The 16702-nt window shown below is 51.8% G+C and overlaps 1 protein-coding gene and 1 long non-coding RNA gene across 2 annotated transcripts; one reads left to right on the top strand and one right to left on the bottom strand.

Annotated features, from left to right (window-relative positions):
- The first annotated feature begins 1120 nt into the window (after nt 1-1120).
- Nucleotides 1121-8741, top strand: LOC122382966. The gene is made up of 3 exons (XR_006256754.1): nt 1121-1270; nt 8331-8423; nt 8661-8741. It is a non-coding gene; the product is annotated as an uncharacterized LOC122382966 (long non-coding RNA).
- A 56-nt stretch (nt 8742-8797) lies between these two features.
- Nucleotides 8798-16370, bottom strand: LOC122382965 (protein trapped in endoderm-1-like). Its single transcript, XM_043368971.1, has 8 exons — nt 16208-16370; nt 12287-12515; nt 11608-11749; nt 10780-10893; nt 10413-10502; nt 9912-10127; nt 9390-9543; nt 8798-9161 (listed from the first exon to the last, which is right to left on the bottom strand). The coding sequence occupies exons 2-8, from the start codon at nt 12447-12449 to the stop codon at nt 8931-8933; spliced, it is 1110 nt and encodes a 369-aa protein (XP_043224906.1). The 5' UTR covers nt 12450-12515; nt 16208-16370; the 3' UTR covers nt 8798-8930.
- Between the last annotated feature and the right edge of the window lie 332 nt (nt 16371-16702).

Below are 16702 nucleotides of genomic sequence, written 5' to 3'. Positions count from 1 at the left end.
ATGGACTATCTAATGACGTCTTTGTCACAGGAATCCACCTAAATTGCAAGCATTGCAAGGATTATAGCAATCGCGAGCCATAAGTAAAAATAATCGCAGCCTATCAACAACGTAATTTCAATCAACACCTTATTACTGGTACTTACGTAGGCAAGTGGGTCCTAGGCTGCTCAGTTGAAGCATTTTTCGACCTCACCTGTATATGACCTGAGGTCATGATAACGTTACCTTTAGAGGTACCTATACCTAACTGACAGTCGGGAAAGTAGCTTCAGTTCATGGTGGGTCGTTTGGGCAGTTTTTAGTGCCATTGCATGCCTGATAAAATTGTTTGGTAGCATGTTTTGATTCCAGTAAACGTCCGGTAATTTTTTACCATATTTTCTGGGAATGAGTTCGATGAATGCTACGTTTACGAATTTTTTATTGACAAATCAACAGACAGTTGCCTTTTCTAGAAACTAGAAACATGGCATAGAACCTAGGCATGCGGCAGCTCAGTTTGACAGTTCCGAAAATTATCATTGAAATGAGCAACAGCGCCTTGAGCACAGTGAAGTCTGAAGACAGAGTGAGCGGCAATCGGCGTGGGTGCGTCTCCGACTCCGTGTCGCAGGATAGCAGTGTCCGCTCTGTTAGACACCTGCTGATACCCACAGCCTGGTGTGCTCCCATGATGGCGCGTCTCTCGGCCGCCTTTCGCGCTTCGATAGCCTTGATAATGGCTGGTATCACCTCACAGAAAGTAGCACATTGTAAAGTTACATTAAATATGAGCCAGCTCCTCTCGCACCTGCTCACAGTCCATGTATTAAGCAACGCATAAAAAATGAGGGCAGATGCCTTATGTCACTATTTGAGCATGCATATTAAACACCAAAGCTACATTAAGCATGTTCACCACCTTCTGGAACGTAAAGCACTCACATTTCTCACATTCAAGAGCATTTCATGTAATGTTATGACACAAAGTAGGTATGAAAGCGAGCATGGAGAACCGAGAATGGCGATACCATCGCCCCTTACAACTGCTAACTGACTAACATGTCATCCAATCAACATTGTGGATGTGAGTGATATCCCATCACTTATCAAATCTTTTAGGTACTGTTCCCGCCCCAGCGGCTAACTGCATCAAGATATACGGATTTGTTTTTGACTGGCATTTGTCTTTCAGGTGTCGCATATGTGTGCCTTGCCTCTGATAGCTGACTACTGTGCTTGGTAGCCACATTGACTGCACGCACGACCACTCACAATCCCGGACGAAGTGAGTCTCACTTATATCTCTTCGATAGGCACTACTGGCACTGGTTAGACAGCGCGATACTGTGTGATTGAATTATTTAATCAGCCAGTGTGGTATATTTAAACGAGCGGTGCTTAGAGTTTGAGTTCAGTTTCTTAGTAACCAACATGATCTGTTCGCTCGTTCATGTGCTACCCCCTACTGCGGCGATTGGTTATGTGCCGGATGTATTACACCTTTCGTCCGTTGTCCCCACAGTTATAACGGTCATCACGGTCTGCGACTACTGTGGGCCCACCGACTACAAGCCCTGATCACAATAAATCTTGTAGAACTCTGCCCTGGTAGTTTTTTCCTGTTGGCCGGATCAGTTATAATTCTTCCACCTGTTGTGAGGTGGTGGTGTTGCCCATCAGTAGAGTGGTGACACAGTAGATTGATGTTCACGGCCAGTAGAGATGATCCTCACATTTGATCCTAACCTGAGGGCTGTCTAGCCTGACATCGTGTCACTCATTCTTCATTATCTGGAGACCTATTTGTAGTTGGAAAGGCAGTTGTCTACTAACGATTCAGGTGCAGTGGAGTGTAGACCTCAGCTAACTCCCAGTCCCCCTGAACTATACGATTATGGACGGGGAAGAGAACCAGGAACAGACATCTGCAAGTAGACGACAGGTGCGCCTGACTGAAGCAGGAAGAGAACACCAGAAGGAGATGAAGACGAAGGTGTTCAAGAGGCAGCTCAAGGAGCTGAAAAGGCACACTGAGAAGATGGTGGAGGACGATGGCACTATCGTCCCAGACTTGGGAAAACCAGAACTGAAGGAGTGGACCCATTGCTATGTGAATCTTCTTCAGACTCTGTCAGACCTGAGAATCCTGCTGCCATCAGACGAGGTCGCCCTCCTTCAGAGAGACATTGAACAGTTTCAAGCACTCAACTTGCAGATGCAAGAAGCCCTGGAGAAACTGAGGAGCACAGAAGCCCGAGCTCCGTCGGTGACCGGTCGCAGTGGGAACTCTCGGACATCGACATCGGTTGCTTCTGTTCGAGCCTCCTTGAAGATCCTGCAAATGCAAGACGAACATCAGAAAGCAGCCCTGCGAGCGAGACAAGCGGCTGTGCTGAGAAGACGAGAAATCGAACAAGAGAAACAGGCCATCAAGTGGAAAGAGGAGGATCTTGAACTGGAAGTGGAGCTCAGCACTGTGGAAGAGCAGAGTAAGGCACTGCACAAATTTGAGATGGAGTTGGAAGACGGAAAGACCTACAGACTACCTGCGGAGAATGACGTGACAGTTCCAGCGGAGTCAATCCAAGTAGGACCTGTTCGAAGTGCAGGTGCTCCCGTGACAACCAGCGAAGTTCGCGGCGATATATCTTCCTCTCAGCGCGCCAGCGTTTCGCTCAGCGTGGCAGATGCCGGAGCAGCGCCTCTGTCATCTGCGCAGGGCGGCAGCGCTCACATCAGCGTAGCTGACGGGCCTGAATCGACTACACTTCATCATGGGCTGAACCCTGGCGCACGTATCTTCAGGCCCAGCGCGATGATAGAGCCAGAGGAGCAGCTAAATGTAGAACGTAGCTCCGGGACGCTAGCTGCGGGACCCACTAACTTATCAGATCTGTTCGCAGAGCAGCGAAGAGGCCAGCTTCCAGCGCTGGAACCGGAGGTCTTCCAGGGAAGCGTCGAGAGGTTTCATCCCTGGGTGAAGGCCTTCGAGAGCTTCATCGAGAGCAGAACGTCATCGGCGACAGAACGACTGCACTACCTCTCCAGGTACACCGGAGGAGAAGCGAGAACAGTGATTGAAGGATTTCTTCTCCTTAGGTCAGCAGACGCGTACAATCAAGCGAAGAAGAAGCTGTACGACCGCTACGGAAATGACTTCATCGTCTCACGCACGTACCGCAAGAAGCTGAAGGAGTGGCCACCGGTGCGCGCTGGTGATGGGAGCGGTCTAAGACGATTGGCGGACTACCTGGATAGCTGCCTCGCGGTCTCACATCACGTATCGGGTCTCGAATCTCTTAACGACTGCAACCAGAACAACGAGATCCTGCGGAAACTGCCTAAACACATCGTGGACAAGTGGAGGCGTGTCGTCGACAAGAGACTGTTCGAGCCTGACGCGGGGACTCAACCGGGCTACCCGCCGTTCGAAGAGTTTGTGAGTTTCCTGAACAGGGAGGCTAGGATCGCCTGTGGACCGGTCGACGGCACACCAGATGTATTTTCGACTTCGGGTCGAGACACACCAGCCAGAGGTCGTGTCAGCCGCAAGGAAAGCGCTCACACCTTCATTTCTTTGGCAGCATCAGATGAACCTGCTGACGCCCCGAAGCACCGAACTCCACCGTCAGCGAAGCCACGGCCTCCTTGGCCATGCAAGATCTGTGGACAGCAGCACTCTATCGAGACATGCAAGGACTTCAAGGCCATGACATCAGAAGAGAGGCACGAGGCGGTCAAGCGACATGGACTCTGTAGAGGCTGTCTCCGCCACGGTCACATTTGGAAGGAATGCCGAAGCAGGAGAAGATGTGAGAAGTGTGGTTACTCTCACCCAACGCTGTTGCACAGCGACTCAAGAGAGAAGTACACGGCGTCGACTCCGGTGAAGAGGCCAGCAGGCTCAAGCGACGGCACTCCGGAAACTCGTGCAACCACATTCAAGGTGGCGGTTGAGGGCGATTGTCAGAAATCAGCCTGTCTTCACACCATGATTGTTCCCGTCATTCTTCGAAGCGAGGACGACCCTAATCGACAGGCAATCGTCTACGCAGTTCTTGACCCGCAGTCAGATGCGTGTTTCATGACCGAAACAACGCTGCAGAAAGTTGGAGGCAGAGGAGAGAAGATTGCGCTTCAACTCAGCACCATGGCTGGAAAGGCAACGGTGGACAGCCTCAGAGTGACGGGACTTTCGGTCCAAGGGCTCACGACCACCGACCGCATCAACCTTCCAGCCACCTACACACGGGTCGAGATACCAGCGGAGAGACACCTCATCCCTCGAACAACCACGCTGCAAAAGTGGAAGCATCTCGAGCATCTGATGGAAGATCTTCCTCCTCACCTACCGGACGCAGACATCGGACTACTTATCGGTATGAACTGCCCCCGCGCAGTGAAGCCGAGAGAGATTGTTCCAGGAAGCGGCGAAGACCCATGGGCAATCAGAACAGAACTGGGATGGAGCGTTGTGGGATTCGTTGAGGGATCCACATCTGCTCCAACATGCCACTGCGTACAGGCGGCAGAGTCGAAGACGTGTCACTTCGTACTCAAAACTCAGGCACGAGAAGTAAGTCCACTGGAAGTCGCACGCATGTTCGAGGCCGACTTTCGTGACGAACACACGGAGAAGAAGGTATCACAAGAAGACCGACGATTCTTGAGGATAATGGAGGAGAACTTCCATCAGAGAGCCGACAAACACTTCGAAGGACCACTTCCTCTGAAGGACCAGAATGTGAAGTTCCCAGACAACAAGAAGCTGGCATTGAAGCGGCTTTTCTGCCTGAAAAGAAGACTCGCTAACGACAAGAAGTTCAGCGATGACTACAACAAGTTCATGGCCGACTCGTTCAACAAGGGATATGCGGAGCGGGTGCCAGAAGACGAACTGGGAAACGACAATGGAAGGGTCTGGTTCGTCCCTCACCACGGTGTCTACCACGCAAAGAAAGGGAAAATCAGAGTCGTCTACGACTGCAGCGCTGAATACCAAGGATTCTCGCTGAATAACAGCCTTCTCCAAGGACCAGACTTCATCAACAATCTGCTGGGCGTAATCATCCGCTTCAGAAAATATGAAGTGGCGATCAGCTGCGACATCCAGGAGATGTTTAATCAGGTGCTCGTGACTGAGCAGCACAGGGATCTGCTCAGATTCCTGTGGTGGGAAAACGGCGACTTATCCGGAGAGCCCGTCCAGTATCGGATGAAGACTCATCTCTTCGGCGCGGTCTCCTCCCCCGCATGCGCGATGTACGCCCTGAACGCTACGGCAGACACGTACGAGCAGAAGTACGGGAAAGAAGCGGCAGATTTTGTCAGACACAACTTCTACGTGGACGATGGGCTCATCAGCGTTCCGGATGCCGACACTGCTGCGCGTCTAGCCATGGACACGATCCACCTGTGCGCAGATGGAGGATTCAAACTCAACAAGTTTGTTTCCAACGACCCCTCTGTCGTCGCTAGCCTTCCCCCTGACAGTGTCTCTAAGGGAATGACATCAGTAGACGTCAGTCTGCACCACCCTACTTACGAGCAAGCACTCGGACTGAAGTGGAACACCGAAACAGACACACTGCACATCAACGTGGACCTTGCAGACAAGCCCATTACAAGACGGGGCATTCTGTCGACGGTGAGTTCACTGTACGATCCAGTCGGTCTGATATCTCCGGTAATCCTGAAAGGCAAGCAGTTCGTGAAGCTCCTCTGCTGTGACGGCTATGACTGGGACGAACCTGTGGCAGAAGACGTCGCCGTGCGCTGGCTGCAGTGGAGGGAAAGTATATGCTTGCTTTCCGACATCTCTGTCCCCAGACGCTACGTCTCCAACAAGGGCAAGATCAAGATTTACGAGTTGCATCACTTCTCCGATGCAAGTACATCTGGCTACGGTCAGGTTACCTACCTGCGAACCATCGATGAGCTTGGACACATCTGTTCGGGTCTCGTGATCAGCAAGGCGAAGGTGACGCCCAAGCGGGCAGTCACGATCCCGCGGCTCGAGCTGACCGCGGCGGTCCTCTCCGTGAAGGTCGCGAGCTTCTTGGACAAGAAGCTCAGCATCCGTAACCTGCGCCACTTCTTCTGGACCGACAGCATGGTCGTGCTCGGTTATATCGGCAATGAGAGCAGAAGGTTTCAAGTTTTCGTTGCTAACCGAGTTCAACAGATACGGGAACACACTGTCCCGGACCAATGGAGATTCGTGAAATCTGAGGACAATCCAGCAGATCTGGCCTCCCGTGGCCTCGATGCAAGTGAGCTCAAGAACTGTGACCTCTGGTGGCACGGACCCAAGTTCTTGATGGATTCGGCAGAGCTCTCAGCAGAACCACGGTTCGTCGAGGTACAAGAAGACGATCCAGAGGTGAAGAAAACAAGAGTGTTGGTCACCAGCAGCCGACAAGACGACGCCAAGTTTGATCTGTCAAGCCGACTTGTTCCCTTTTCAAGCTGGTTCCGCGCCAAGAAGGCAGTAGCGATCTGCCTACGATACAGACGACGACTCCTGAACCGAATCAGGCAAAAGCGGACCTGCAGCACAACCACTGAAGGTATGGAGGAGAGCAAATCGCTGACAGACATGCCCATTGACACAGATGAGCTGAACGACGCAGAAGTGACCATTCTGAAGAACGTTCAGGAAGATGAATTCGAAGAGGAGTTGGTGAACCTGGCAACTCAAGAGGATCCGACGACAGATCGGAAACAAGTCAAGAAGCGGAGCAGCGTGCGCCGTCTGGACCCGTTTCTTGCCAGAGATGGACTCTTGCGAGTAGGCGGACGGCTGAGGAGAAGCGATCTGCCCCTGGAGACGGCACACCCTGTGATACTGCCAAAGGATCACCACGTCAGCCGCCTCATCATCGCGCACTTCAATGAAAAGACCAAGCACTCAGGCCGAACGATGACGCTGAGCGAGATTCGGCTGTCCGGATTTTGGATTCTTCACGGAAGAACGGCGGTATCTCGGTACATACAGAAGTGCGTCAAATGCATCAAGCTTAGAGGAACACCGTGCGGCCAGAAGATGGCAGACCTGCCGGAGGAGAGAGTGGGACAGATGGAACCGTTCACCTATTCCGGATGTGACTGTTTCGGACCCTTCATCATCAAAGAGCGTCGCAGCGAGCTGAAGAGATGGGGCATCGTGTTTACGTGCATGAGCTCGAGAGCCGTTCACCTCGAGACTCTGAACTCGCTGACTGCAGACGCTTTCATCAACGCCTACCGACGTTTTGTTAGCCGGAGGGGACCAGTCAGAAAGCTCTTCTGCGACAACGCCACGAATTTCATCGGTGGCGAGGGATACCTCATGGCAGCACTCAACGAGATGGACCGAGATCAGGTCAGGAGGACCATCCTGAAGGACAACTGCGACCTCGTGGAATTCGACCACATCACCCCACGGGCTAGTCACATGGGCGGCGCCTGGGAGCGCCAGATACGGTCTGTTCGCGCCGCTCTCAACAGCCTGTTCCAAGATGTGGGACTCCAGATCGACGACGAACTTCTTCGAACGGTCATGACAGAAGCCGAAGCCGTAGTTAACAGCCGCCCCCTGTCCTATGCATGCATGACTGACTCAGATGTAGTAGAGCCTATCACCCCTAGTCAACTACTCACCTTGAAACAGAAGGTAGTTCTCCCTCTGCCGGGGAACTTCGACCGCCCGGACCTGTACGTCAGACAACGCTGGAGGAGGGTCCAGTATCTCTCCAACCAGTTCTGGCTCCGCTGGAGGCGGGAGTTTCTGCCAACTCTCCAAGAGCGTCGCAAGTGGAACCGGACGGAGCAGAATCTCGAGCCAGGCGACGTCGTGATCATCGTCGACGCTGACGCCCCGCGATGCAGCTGGCCTCTGGGCCGCGTGGTTTCCACGTACCCGAGCAGTGATGGACTGGTACGAAGTGTCCGAGTGCGTATCGGCCGTGCTGAATATGACAGACCGATACACAAAGTCATCCGCATGCTGAAGTCGTAGGGTGATTCCCAGTCGAGGAGCCTTGTTTATTTTCCTTGCGTTCGTGTGCGCTGCGCAAGTTCCGGTGACAAAGTGTCATCGACACTATTGTGATAATGTGTCACAGTGACGCCGTGATCGATTTGTGACAGCGTGTTGTTGCTGCGAAATGTGAATCACGCGTGCCATTGTATAACAGACTGCGTTTTGTATATAGCAGACAACGTCTCTGCTATTCACGTTCTGTGTGGAAAAGTGATGGAAAATTAGGTATAAGTACCGTAATTTTGGGGAGCCATGTTCCCGCCCCAGCGGCTAACTGCATCAAGATATACGGATTTGTTTTTGACTGGCATTTGTCTTTCAGGTGTCGCATATGTGTGCCTTGCCTCTGATAGCTGACTACTGTGCTTGGTAGCCACATTGACTGCACGCACGACCACTCACAATCCCGGACGAAGTGAGTCTCACTTATATCTCTTCGATAGGCACTACTGGCACTGGTTAGACAGCGCGATACTGTGTGATTGGATTATTTAATCAGCCAGTGTGGTATATTTAAACGAGCGGTGCTTAGAGTTTGAGTTCAGTTTCTTAGTAACCAACATGATCTGTTCGCTCGTTCATGTGCTACCCCCTACTGCGGCGATTGGTTATGTGCCGGATGTATTACACCTTTCGTCCGTTGTCCCCACAGTTATAACGGTCATCACGGTCTGCGACTACTGTGGGCCCACCGACTACAAGCCCTGATCACAATAAATCTTGTAGAACTCTGCCCTGGTAGTTTTTTCCTGTTGGCCGGATCAGGTACGTTCGCACAGTTACAGGTGAAACATTTGCATTCTTATTCCGTCACTGAACCGTGTTCTGGCTCGCACAGCGCCAATCACACGTTTCGCCCTCTGCAGACAGTGCATAGTCGAAACCGTGAACTGCGACACAGACGCTGCTGGTTGGCGCTATGTCATGCGTCGTCCGTCAGGCGGACCTCCGCCGCCTCCCAGTGGAGTGCCGGGCTGTCGGCGCCGCCCTCCGACGGAGCAGCGCCCTGCCCGGAGGAGCCGCGGTCGCCGCACACCAGCTGCCGGTAGATGGCGCGGTAGTAGCGGCTCGAGCCGGCGTAGATGACCGGGTTGATGACGGCCGACAGCCAGGCCAGCACTGAGGCCAGCACGTGCAGGGTCGGCACTCGCGTCTGTGGGCGGGACAGGGCGACCGACTCAGCTGGCAAGTCATGACTGGACTTCGCGCAGTGCTAAAAGCGGAGGAAATTTGGGAGGATGCCCACCATTGCACTGTTTACAGTACTTAAGCCAGCGTCAGCATAAAGCAAGCTAAGTGGGATGCCTGTCGATGACATGCCTGCTTTGAAGGTGGTTCGCATAACGACATCCTTTGCCATGATTTCCGGATGGCTCCTTACGTCATTGCTGTCGAAGATGTTGACCAGCATCAGGGGCACGAAGCAGACGACGAAGGCCACGAACACGGTCACCATCATGCCGGTGAGCCTGTAGTCCTCCCGGCGGCTCGACGGCTTCCGGTTGATGCTCTGCACCGAGCACGAGGCCGGCATACTGTGCAGCACAGAGAGAAAGGGGCACTGGACAGTAAGCGTAAAACGAGCGATCCAGAGATGATGGTTTTTTCTTTTGGGCGTGAAGCGCCTTACAATATTCTTTAGCTAGGCCCTTACGAGTACTAACTGAATACCTATGACCTTAATACATTAGCAGTGAAGGGAAATGATTAACAAGAAACGGAATGGTGCCCAATGTTCACATTTTATCCTTCATTCTTATTCACATCCACGATTTAAACGATAGGTATCACATTTAACAGTCCGACATGCTCATTGTCCCCACACCCCAGTGCCCACCGCTCTGTCCTCTGCCCAGGGTGCCCCTGCCACGGCTCCACGGTACAGCCACTCTCCCGTCCAGACCTGCTGCGTCCGGTGGTGATGCGCTCCCGCGTCGCCTTGCAGTAGATCATGAGGTAGCAGGCAGCGATCAGCAGGCACGGCACCAGGATGCCGGCCACGAACACGGCCTTCTTTGGCGACGAGCCATTCTTGGGCAGGATGGTGCAGGAGAAGGTGCGCTTCCGGAGTCCCATCTGCCCCCAGACGTCGGTGAGCGGCAGCAGCAGCGGCCCGAAACTGGCCGCAGATGGAACGAGGGGGGAGGGGGGGGGGGAGGCACAGTCGACCGCGGGCTCATCGTGGTCAGTGGATCGACAACCGTCACATAAATGTCAAGTTATTAGAAGTTTTTGATCTATTCGGCCGAAATTTTTACTTGGCTGTGTAGTGTTAACTTCTCTTGTGCATTGCAACACGGGAGCATTTTCGTATTTATTCCTCACATTGCAGGTTGCATTACCTGCACTCAAGTTTTTGCACTCAAGCTAACTGCCCCTTATCCACGCAGTTCTCAGCTCTCACCTGCAGATCCAGATGCAGGCCACCATAACAGCGATGTTTCGGAGCCGGTATACCTTTCCGTGCAGGTGTTTATGGCAGATGAGGATGTACCTGTGGTAAAAGAGGTTCTATTTAAGTTCTATAATGATTCATTATTATGGTGCACGATGCACACATGCAGAACCAGCTTAGTGAGCCAGACAACCGTCTTCAGGGAGTACTGTAACGCCAGTCAGGCCGTTGCTTAAGTCCAGCCGTTGTTACCGAATTAACGTCCCATGCCGTGATAAATCAAAGAAGTTTGAAAGTGGAAGTTTGTATGTTATTTAGTGTATATGCTCGCGTTCACATGTCTGTGTGTGTTTATATGCACGTTCCCTGCACTGACCTGTTTATGGCGATGGCGGTCATGCTGAGAAGCGAGGCGGCCACATTACCGTAGAAGAAGAACGGAAACAGCCGACACGCGACATCGCCCAAAACCCACGCCTCGTTTATGTATCTGTAACAATAACAGCAATGTTCTTTGTTATTATATTTTTAGAAGCTGTCCTGTTCTTCGTTTGTATCGTCATTTCGGCCGCGAGGGATTTCGAAAGTTTCCTTCATCTTCTTGTCATCTAACCGAACGATTCGTTACGTTTCAAATACTGCGCCGTAATAATGAACTGGCCGACTTGAGATTTTTTATCCGAGCATATTTCTTTTGTCGGAAGTCAGCTAACACTTTGCAACTACCTGACTACCTCGCCGTCACCGTAGCTCTTGGCCGTCTGTAGAAAAGCCTGGGAATAGGCGTGCGCTGCGGTACAGCATACCTTACGGCGCTCTATACGCTAGTGCCATCTATGAGCAATATCGTAAAACTAATGCGGATAGGTACTGAAACCCTCACGGTTTTAGGTAATGTGTGCAATGCCAGACTGCACTGGGTAGCGGGAATTCCCTAATCTTCACACCAAGTAGTCAACAAGCAATCATAGACGGAAATTGAATCATCATCATATTGAAAATTGAATCAATAAGAAATTGCGCAGTGCAGTAGGTATCATTGGCACACTTAGCGCCATGGCACTGATATGATAATAAATCCCCGCAGGCGACTACTGCTTATCGAGGAATGCGTTCGACCGCCTTATCTAGCATATAACAACATGATGCAGCATGACCCCAACACGACATCACGTGACCCCGAGTCAACCTTGACCTAGCTGACCTTGAGGCGGTGAGCGGGAGGTTGATGGCACAGAAGAGCAGATCGGAGACACACAGACTGAGCAGAAATAGAGTGGCAGCGGTGCTCAGTCGTCCGGGCATCCTCAGCGACTGGCGCAGCACTATCAGGGTCAGTAGGTTACCTGACAGAGACAGAGCACAGTACATCCTCAGCGACTGGCGCAGCACTATCAGGGTCAGCAGGTTACCTGACAGAGACAGAGCACAGTAGGTACTAACTTAGGCAACTGGCGCATTATCACCAGGGTCAGTAGGTTACCTGACATACCTACAGACTGGTTACCCGACAGTCTCAGAAACAGGCAACCTGGCGTAGAGATGGGTTACCTGACAGTGACACGAAAAGGTTATTTGGCGTAGTGACGTTATCTGGCGGGTCATCTGACGCAGAGACAGGTTATTTGACCAATGATCAGGAGGTTATCAGGCATAGTGACAGTGCCTTCGCACATGGTCTCTAAGCTCCCGCGAACAGTGAAAATGAACAACAGAAGCAGCCAGCTATGTAGGAACGCGCCACACGATTTTGTCGGATTTTGTTAACGATTTTGTCAATAACCGATTTTGTTAAACCAACCGATTCTGCCAATAACCATTGACTGACATTTCTGACATGCGGACGCACTCATACGCACTTCCGCGGGACGGCACGGCCTCACCTATGACGCCCACGACGATGAATATGACGCAGCACACGGCGGCGGTGACGGTGGCGGCTCGTGGGTAGTGCACCTGCGCCGGGTCAGGGCCGGGGCCGGTGTGGTTCAGGGTGCCACCCCCTCCCGGCAGGCGGGCCGCCGCTGCGGTGCTGTTGGCCTCCATCAGCTGTGGCCGCGGGGACCGCGCCGGGCACTGCTGAGACCGCGCCGGGACGCAGTCGGCGCGTGCCTGCGGTGACACGGCAGTCAGCTGTGATTGATTATCGACGACGTGTGCGTCTGGGGTCAGGAGAATGTATTGAAACATTGCAGGCAACTGATAACAGTTTTGTGATACGTTGATTGCTGGGGGAACTCGTAGTTCCTATGACAGTGACGCATTTAGCAATTTGTTTCATTGCTAATTCACTACGTACTAACTTCTTCGATAGTTGTGACATAATTTTGGTGATAGATAAGTCATAGGGGAGAGTGGGGCAATGGCGGACGGTGGGTAATGCCGGCCACCCATCTCTAGTGAGTACTTTGTCCATCACTAATCAGCTGATGTTGTTTACATTTCAATTGAGCGCCATTCTAGCACGTGGTGCAAGTTTGTCACGGTAGCTCCATTACTTTCATTTTTATAGCGTTTAATGTGTTTTTTGTATCTGATTTTTAATTTTTGTTGCATCTATTTGCTGACTGTGAAATGTGTTAACGCATTTTCAGAAGTGCTGCTTTGCAATGACCTTCAATTAAGCCTTTCTTAGGCGACTGCTGGATGTGAGGCGTTTGCGGCGCAATGCCTTTGACTGCTGCCTGCTTTCTTAAAATAAAGCTGACCTCGGGGTAATACCGGACACGTGTCCGGAATGACTCCACGCTATTTTGTTTGCGACTTCTGTCGTTAAAGCTCAACGTTTCGGGTTGCTGTGTTTACGGCTGTATTAGTTTGCTTGCTGTGTTTACGGTTGTGTTAGTTTGCTGCTCTGTTGGCGCCGCGCTGTTGTGTTGCAGCGAGTGCAGTGTTGTGTTGCAGTGCAGTGTACTGTTAACTGCTGAATACAGTTGTCGTTTCTTAATTCTCACTTAAATTTCCATCGAGAGAACGGTTTAAGGATGAATACCAGTGACGATATTTCGACTTTTGTGCTATTGCACTTAGTGGCCGGCATTACCCCTCGCTTTTTTGCACCTCCATTTTTCACCACATTTTTGCGTAGGCTCTGAATCTGTCATCAGTGATCTGAGATACTAAAACTGGGTGCTATCTGAAAGCCTATTCCTTTGGCTATAACCACAGTCAAAATCACCATAAAATAGCTTCAAATAGCTAAGCTATTGAGCAAAATGCTTATTGTGTCGCCATTGCCCCACTCTCCCCTATTGATATTGTGAACTCTTCAATATCTTCTCAGTAATAGTGATCTGGCTTTGACGCAGCTCGAACATCAAATCCTAGACCCGTCTCTCTTTCCCGGAACTTTGAACTGGCAATGAACTTGATCAAATACCTAGGTACCTACTTGTCATTGGTAAACTCATTCTGTGCCATTACATCATTCTACTTTTTTCAAAAGCAAAATATCGACATATTAGATAATCAAACGGCTCTTCAGCTACAGATTCCTCTAGACCGTATGACGGAACAGTTCATCCACATCCGAATGAGTCATTGTTATGGCTCCTTTGGCCCACCCAAGCGCGTCTCTCCTCGCTTGTCATCAATACATGCGAGTTTCTTTATCCTAGTGGCATTTGTTGACCCCATATCCTGAACATGCAAACAGCAAGTACATAGTCCACATTCTCAGCATGTTTTACTGTGAGAAGTGGGACCGCGGACTGCGGACTTCGCTCCCGTCTCACCGGACGCAGGCTGCGGCTCTCACTGCAGGCGCTTGGCTAACTCACGCCTTGTCTCACGCCGCAGCGTTCAAAAGCAGACGGGATTATCACCGATCTCCAGAGCTCCCTTTTATTCCTGAATGTGTGGATTCTATGCCCTTCCCTCTCCTCTCGGTTGCTCTCCATTGGCGGCCGTTTGCCTCTGCCTAAGAATCGGCTGACCTGACCCGGGGGAGGTCTGTTCCCTCCTGGTCGTGTGCGACTGTCTGCAGAGTCGGCTGACCTGACCCGGGGAATTCTGTTCCCTCTTGGTCGTAACGCGACTGTCACAGAGTCGGCTGACCTGACCTGACCTGGGTGAAGTGGACCTGTCTACTGGTCGGTTGACCATACCTCATACCTGACCTGGGTCAATCCGTTGGCCACTTGAGCGACCCTAAGTGGACCGGTCCGTGATTACAGACTGCTCTGCCGTTCCACGACCCTCTGACTGCGTCTTACCCGCCTCTGTTCTTTGGACGAATAACGTGAACTCGACCGACAGGTTCCCCGTGCCTCGTGGCATTTATGTTCTCTGAAGGGAGCGCAGTTGTGCTTTCATTAGTCAGTCGTTCTAGCTGTTCTTTTACGCACCTAACGTATCGACCATCGCATTGAAATGTATGCATCTAAACCTAATCACTATTCAAGTGGATAAGTCCAAGTGTTGTCGATTTTTATATATTGTCGAATCGAATCGTATATTGGTAGGCGGCTGTACCATTTTTATATCACTGTAAAAATGGTTACTTCCAAGCTGACATCGGGCGGCGTATTGCAACACTACTCGTCTTGCTCGATTTATCAGTGTTCCGGTTTCCTTCATCTCTGCTCCTTGTATGTCATGCACAAGTGTGTCCCGTGTGTGACCTTCAGACTGTTCGCTGTTGGTCGCTAAGTGCTCAGTGTTCAGCCCTGTGACTGACGGGAGAGCTGGACCGTGCTATTCGCCCGGGAGCCGTCTCACGTTCTCACGGTGAACGGTGCCCACCAGGACACCGCGCTAACCGCCAACGGCCGGGCGACAGGCGATAGGCGGCTTCATATACCCGATAGTCCAGTACCAGCGAGAGTTGCATGCCCTCCACTCCTCTCTCTCTCTCTCTCTCTCTCTCTCTCTCTCTCTCTCTCTCTCTCTCTCTCTCTCTCTCTCTCTATCTCTCTCTCTCTCTCTCTGCTTTCTCTCCTTTTTGTCCCATCCCCTCCCCTCTCTCCCCGGGTGTGCCGCGACCGTCGGTAGGCGGGGGAGACTGACGAGGTGACTGCCTACAGGTATGTGTGAACTGTGAAGGTCACGCAGTGTCAGTATATTATGTGCCCGGGTAAGAGGTTGGTGGCAGGGGCCTGTCCACGGACAACTTTGCCGTCGGTCATAATGGTGCATGGTAATGCCTACATCAAATATGCCTATAGAGTACATAAGTGTTATCATGTTTGATCACATTAGTCCGAGGCTGTTTCACGGACAACCGTCAGGTTAACAAGGATTCCTCGCCTATCGTGTATTTTGGTACTTCACCTTGCCCGATAAGATATGGTATGTGCTCACGGTCTATGTTGATTTTGTCAACTGACCCGAGGAGAGTGACCAAGGCATTTGACGTTATAACATAAGGAGCATATTTTTATTATCTTTCTTCGTTTATACCTCCAAGGCTAACTACGTTTCGAACAAAAACAAAGGTGATCAGGTGCATTGTATTTCATTCGATTTCAACGAAATTTTCTTTCATCGGCTCACAACGTAAAAGATCAAAAGCAGTTGATCGGTAGGTATGTGTGAAACATTATTACCTAGATAGCAAGCGTCTTACTTTACCAACCACTACTATCGGTTTGATTCAGCCAACCCCAGCCTAGCATACCTACAGGTAAGTACAATGATCGGAGCAAGACACCTTGAATTTAAGTACGCGCAACTGCACCTGCATTATGCAATGTGTACCCGTACTATTCCACTGCATCTTCCGGCCCGTTATCTCACATCTCTGGGCGATAATTACATACCTGCCGCGGCGCACCTCAGCCGCCGGTGCGTGGGAGCTGGCTCACCTGGTCCGCACGGAGGTCCTCGGCACGGGCCGTCCCGGATATGGTCCGACCGTGGTCTGACAGTGGTCCGAGTGTGGTCCGAGTGTGGTCCCTGGTCCGGGTGGCGGACCTCTCCGGAGCTCCCACCGCACTCGCCCGTCGCCGGTCGCCCGCCGCCGCTGTCTGCTACGGCCGGCAGTTGGCAGCCCTCGCAGTCCCGTCAGTTGGCAGCTCTGCTCGGCAGCCGGCCACCGACCGACGCGACGGCGGTGAGCGGGTGGAGGCGCTGCGGGAGCTATCTATTATTCTATTTCGTCAGGTGCGGGAGGGCACCACCATCACAGGCGTGACTCACTCGTGAACGGTGTCGCCGAAGGTCAAGAGTCAGTGGGGGGGGGGGGACTAGAGGTCAAGAGACAGGCGGGGTCACCAGGGGGCAGGAGTCAATGGGATCACTTGTGGTTAGGCCAGGGTGAGGTATGTAGCCTACAGGCTTATTTTATTTATTTATTGTGT

The sequence above is a fragment of the Amphibalanus amphitrite genome, unplaced genomic scaffold, assembly GCF_019059575.1.
Source record: "Amphibalanus amphitrite isolate SeventyFive unplaced genomic scaffold, NRLGWU_Aamphi_draft 000151F_arrow, whole genome shotgun sequence".
Taxonomy (NCBI): Eukaryota; Metazoa; Arthropoda; class Thecostraca; order Balanomorpha; family Balanidae; genus Amphibalanus; species Amphibalanus amphitrite.
This window is presented reverse-complemented; position numbering and strand designations above follow the sequence as displayed.

What these genes read in the sequence shown, in the direction of transcription:
- LOC122382965 (XM_043368971.1), bottom strand. Translation starts at nt 12,449, where the DNA reads ATGGAGGCCAACAGCACCGCAGCGGCGGCCCGCCTGCCGGGAGGGGGT. An exon ending in GCCTGCATCTGGATCTGCAG is followed by an intron (nt 10,128 to 10,412) that starts GTGAGAGCTGAG and finishes ATCTGCGGCCAG; the next exon opens with TTTCGGGCCGCTGCTGCTGC. An exon ending in ACATCTTCGACAGCAATGAC is followed by an intron (nt 9,162 to 9,389) that starts GTAAGGAGCCAT and finishes TCCCGCCCACAG; the next exon opens with ACGCGAGTGCCGACCCTGCA.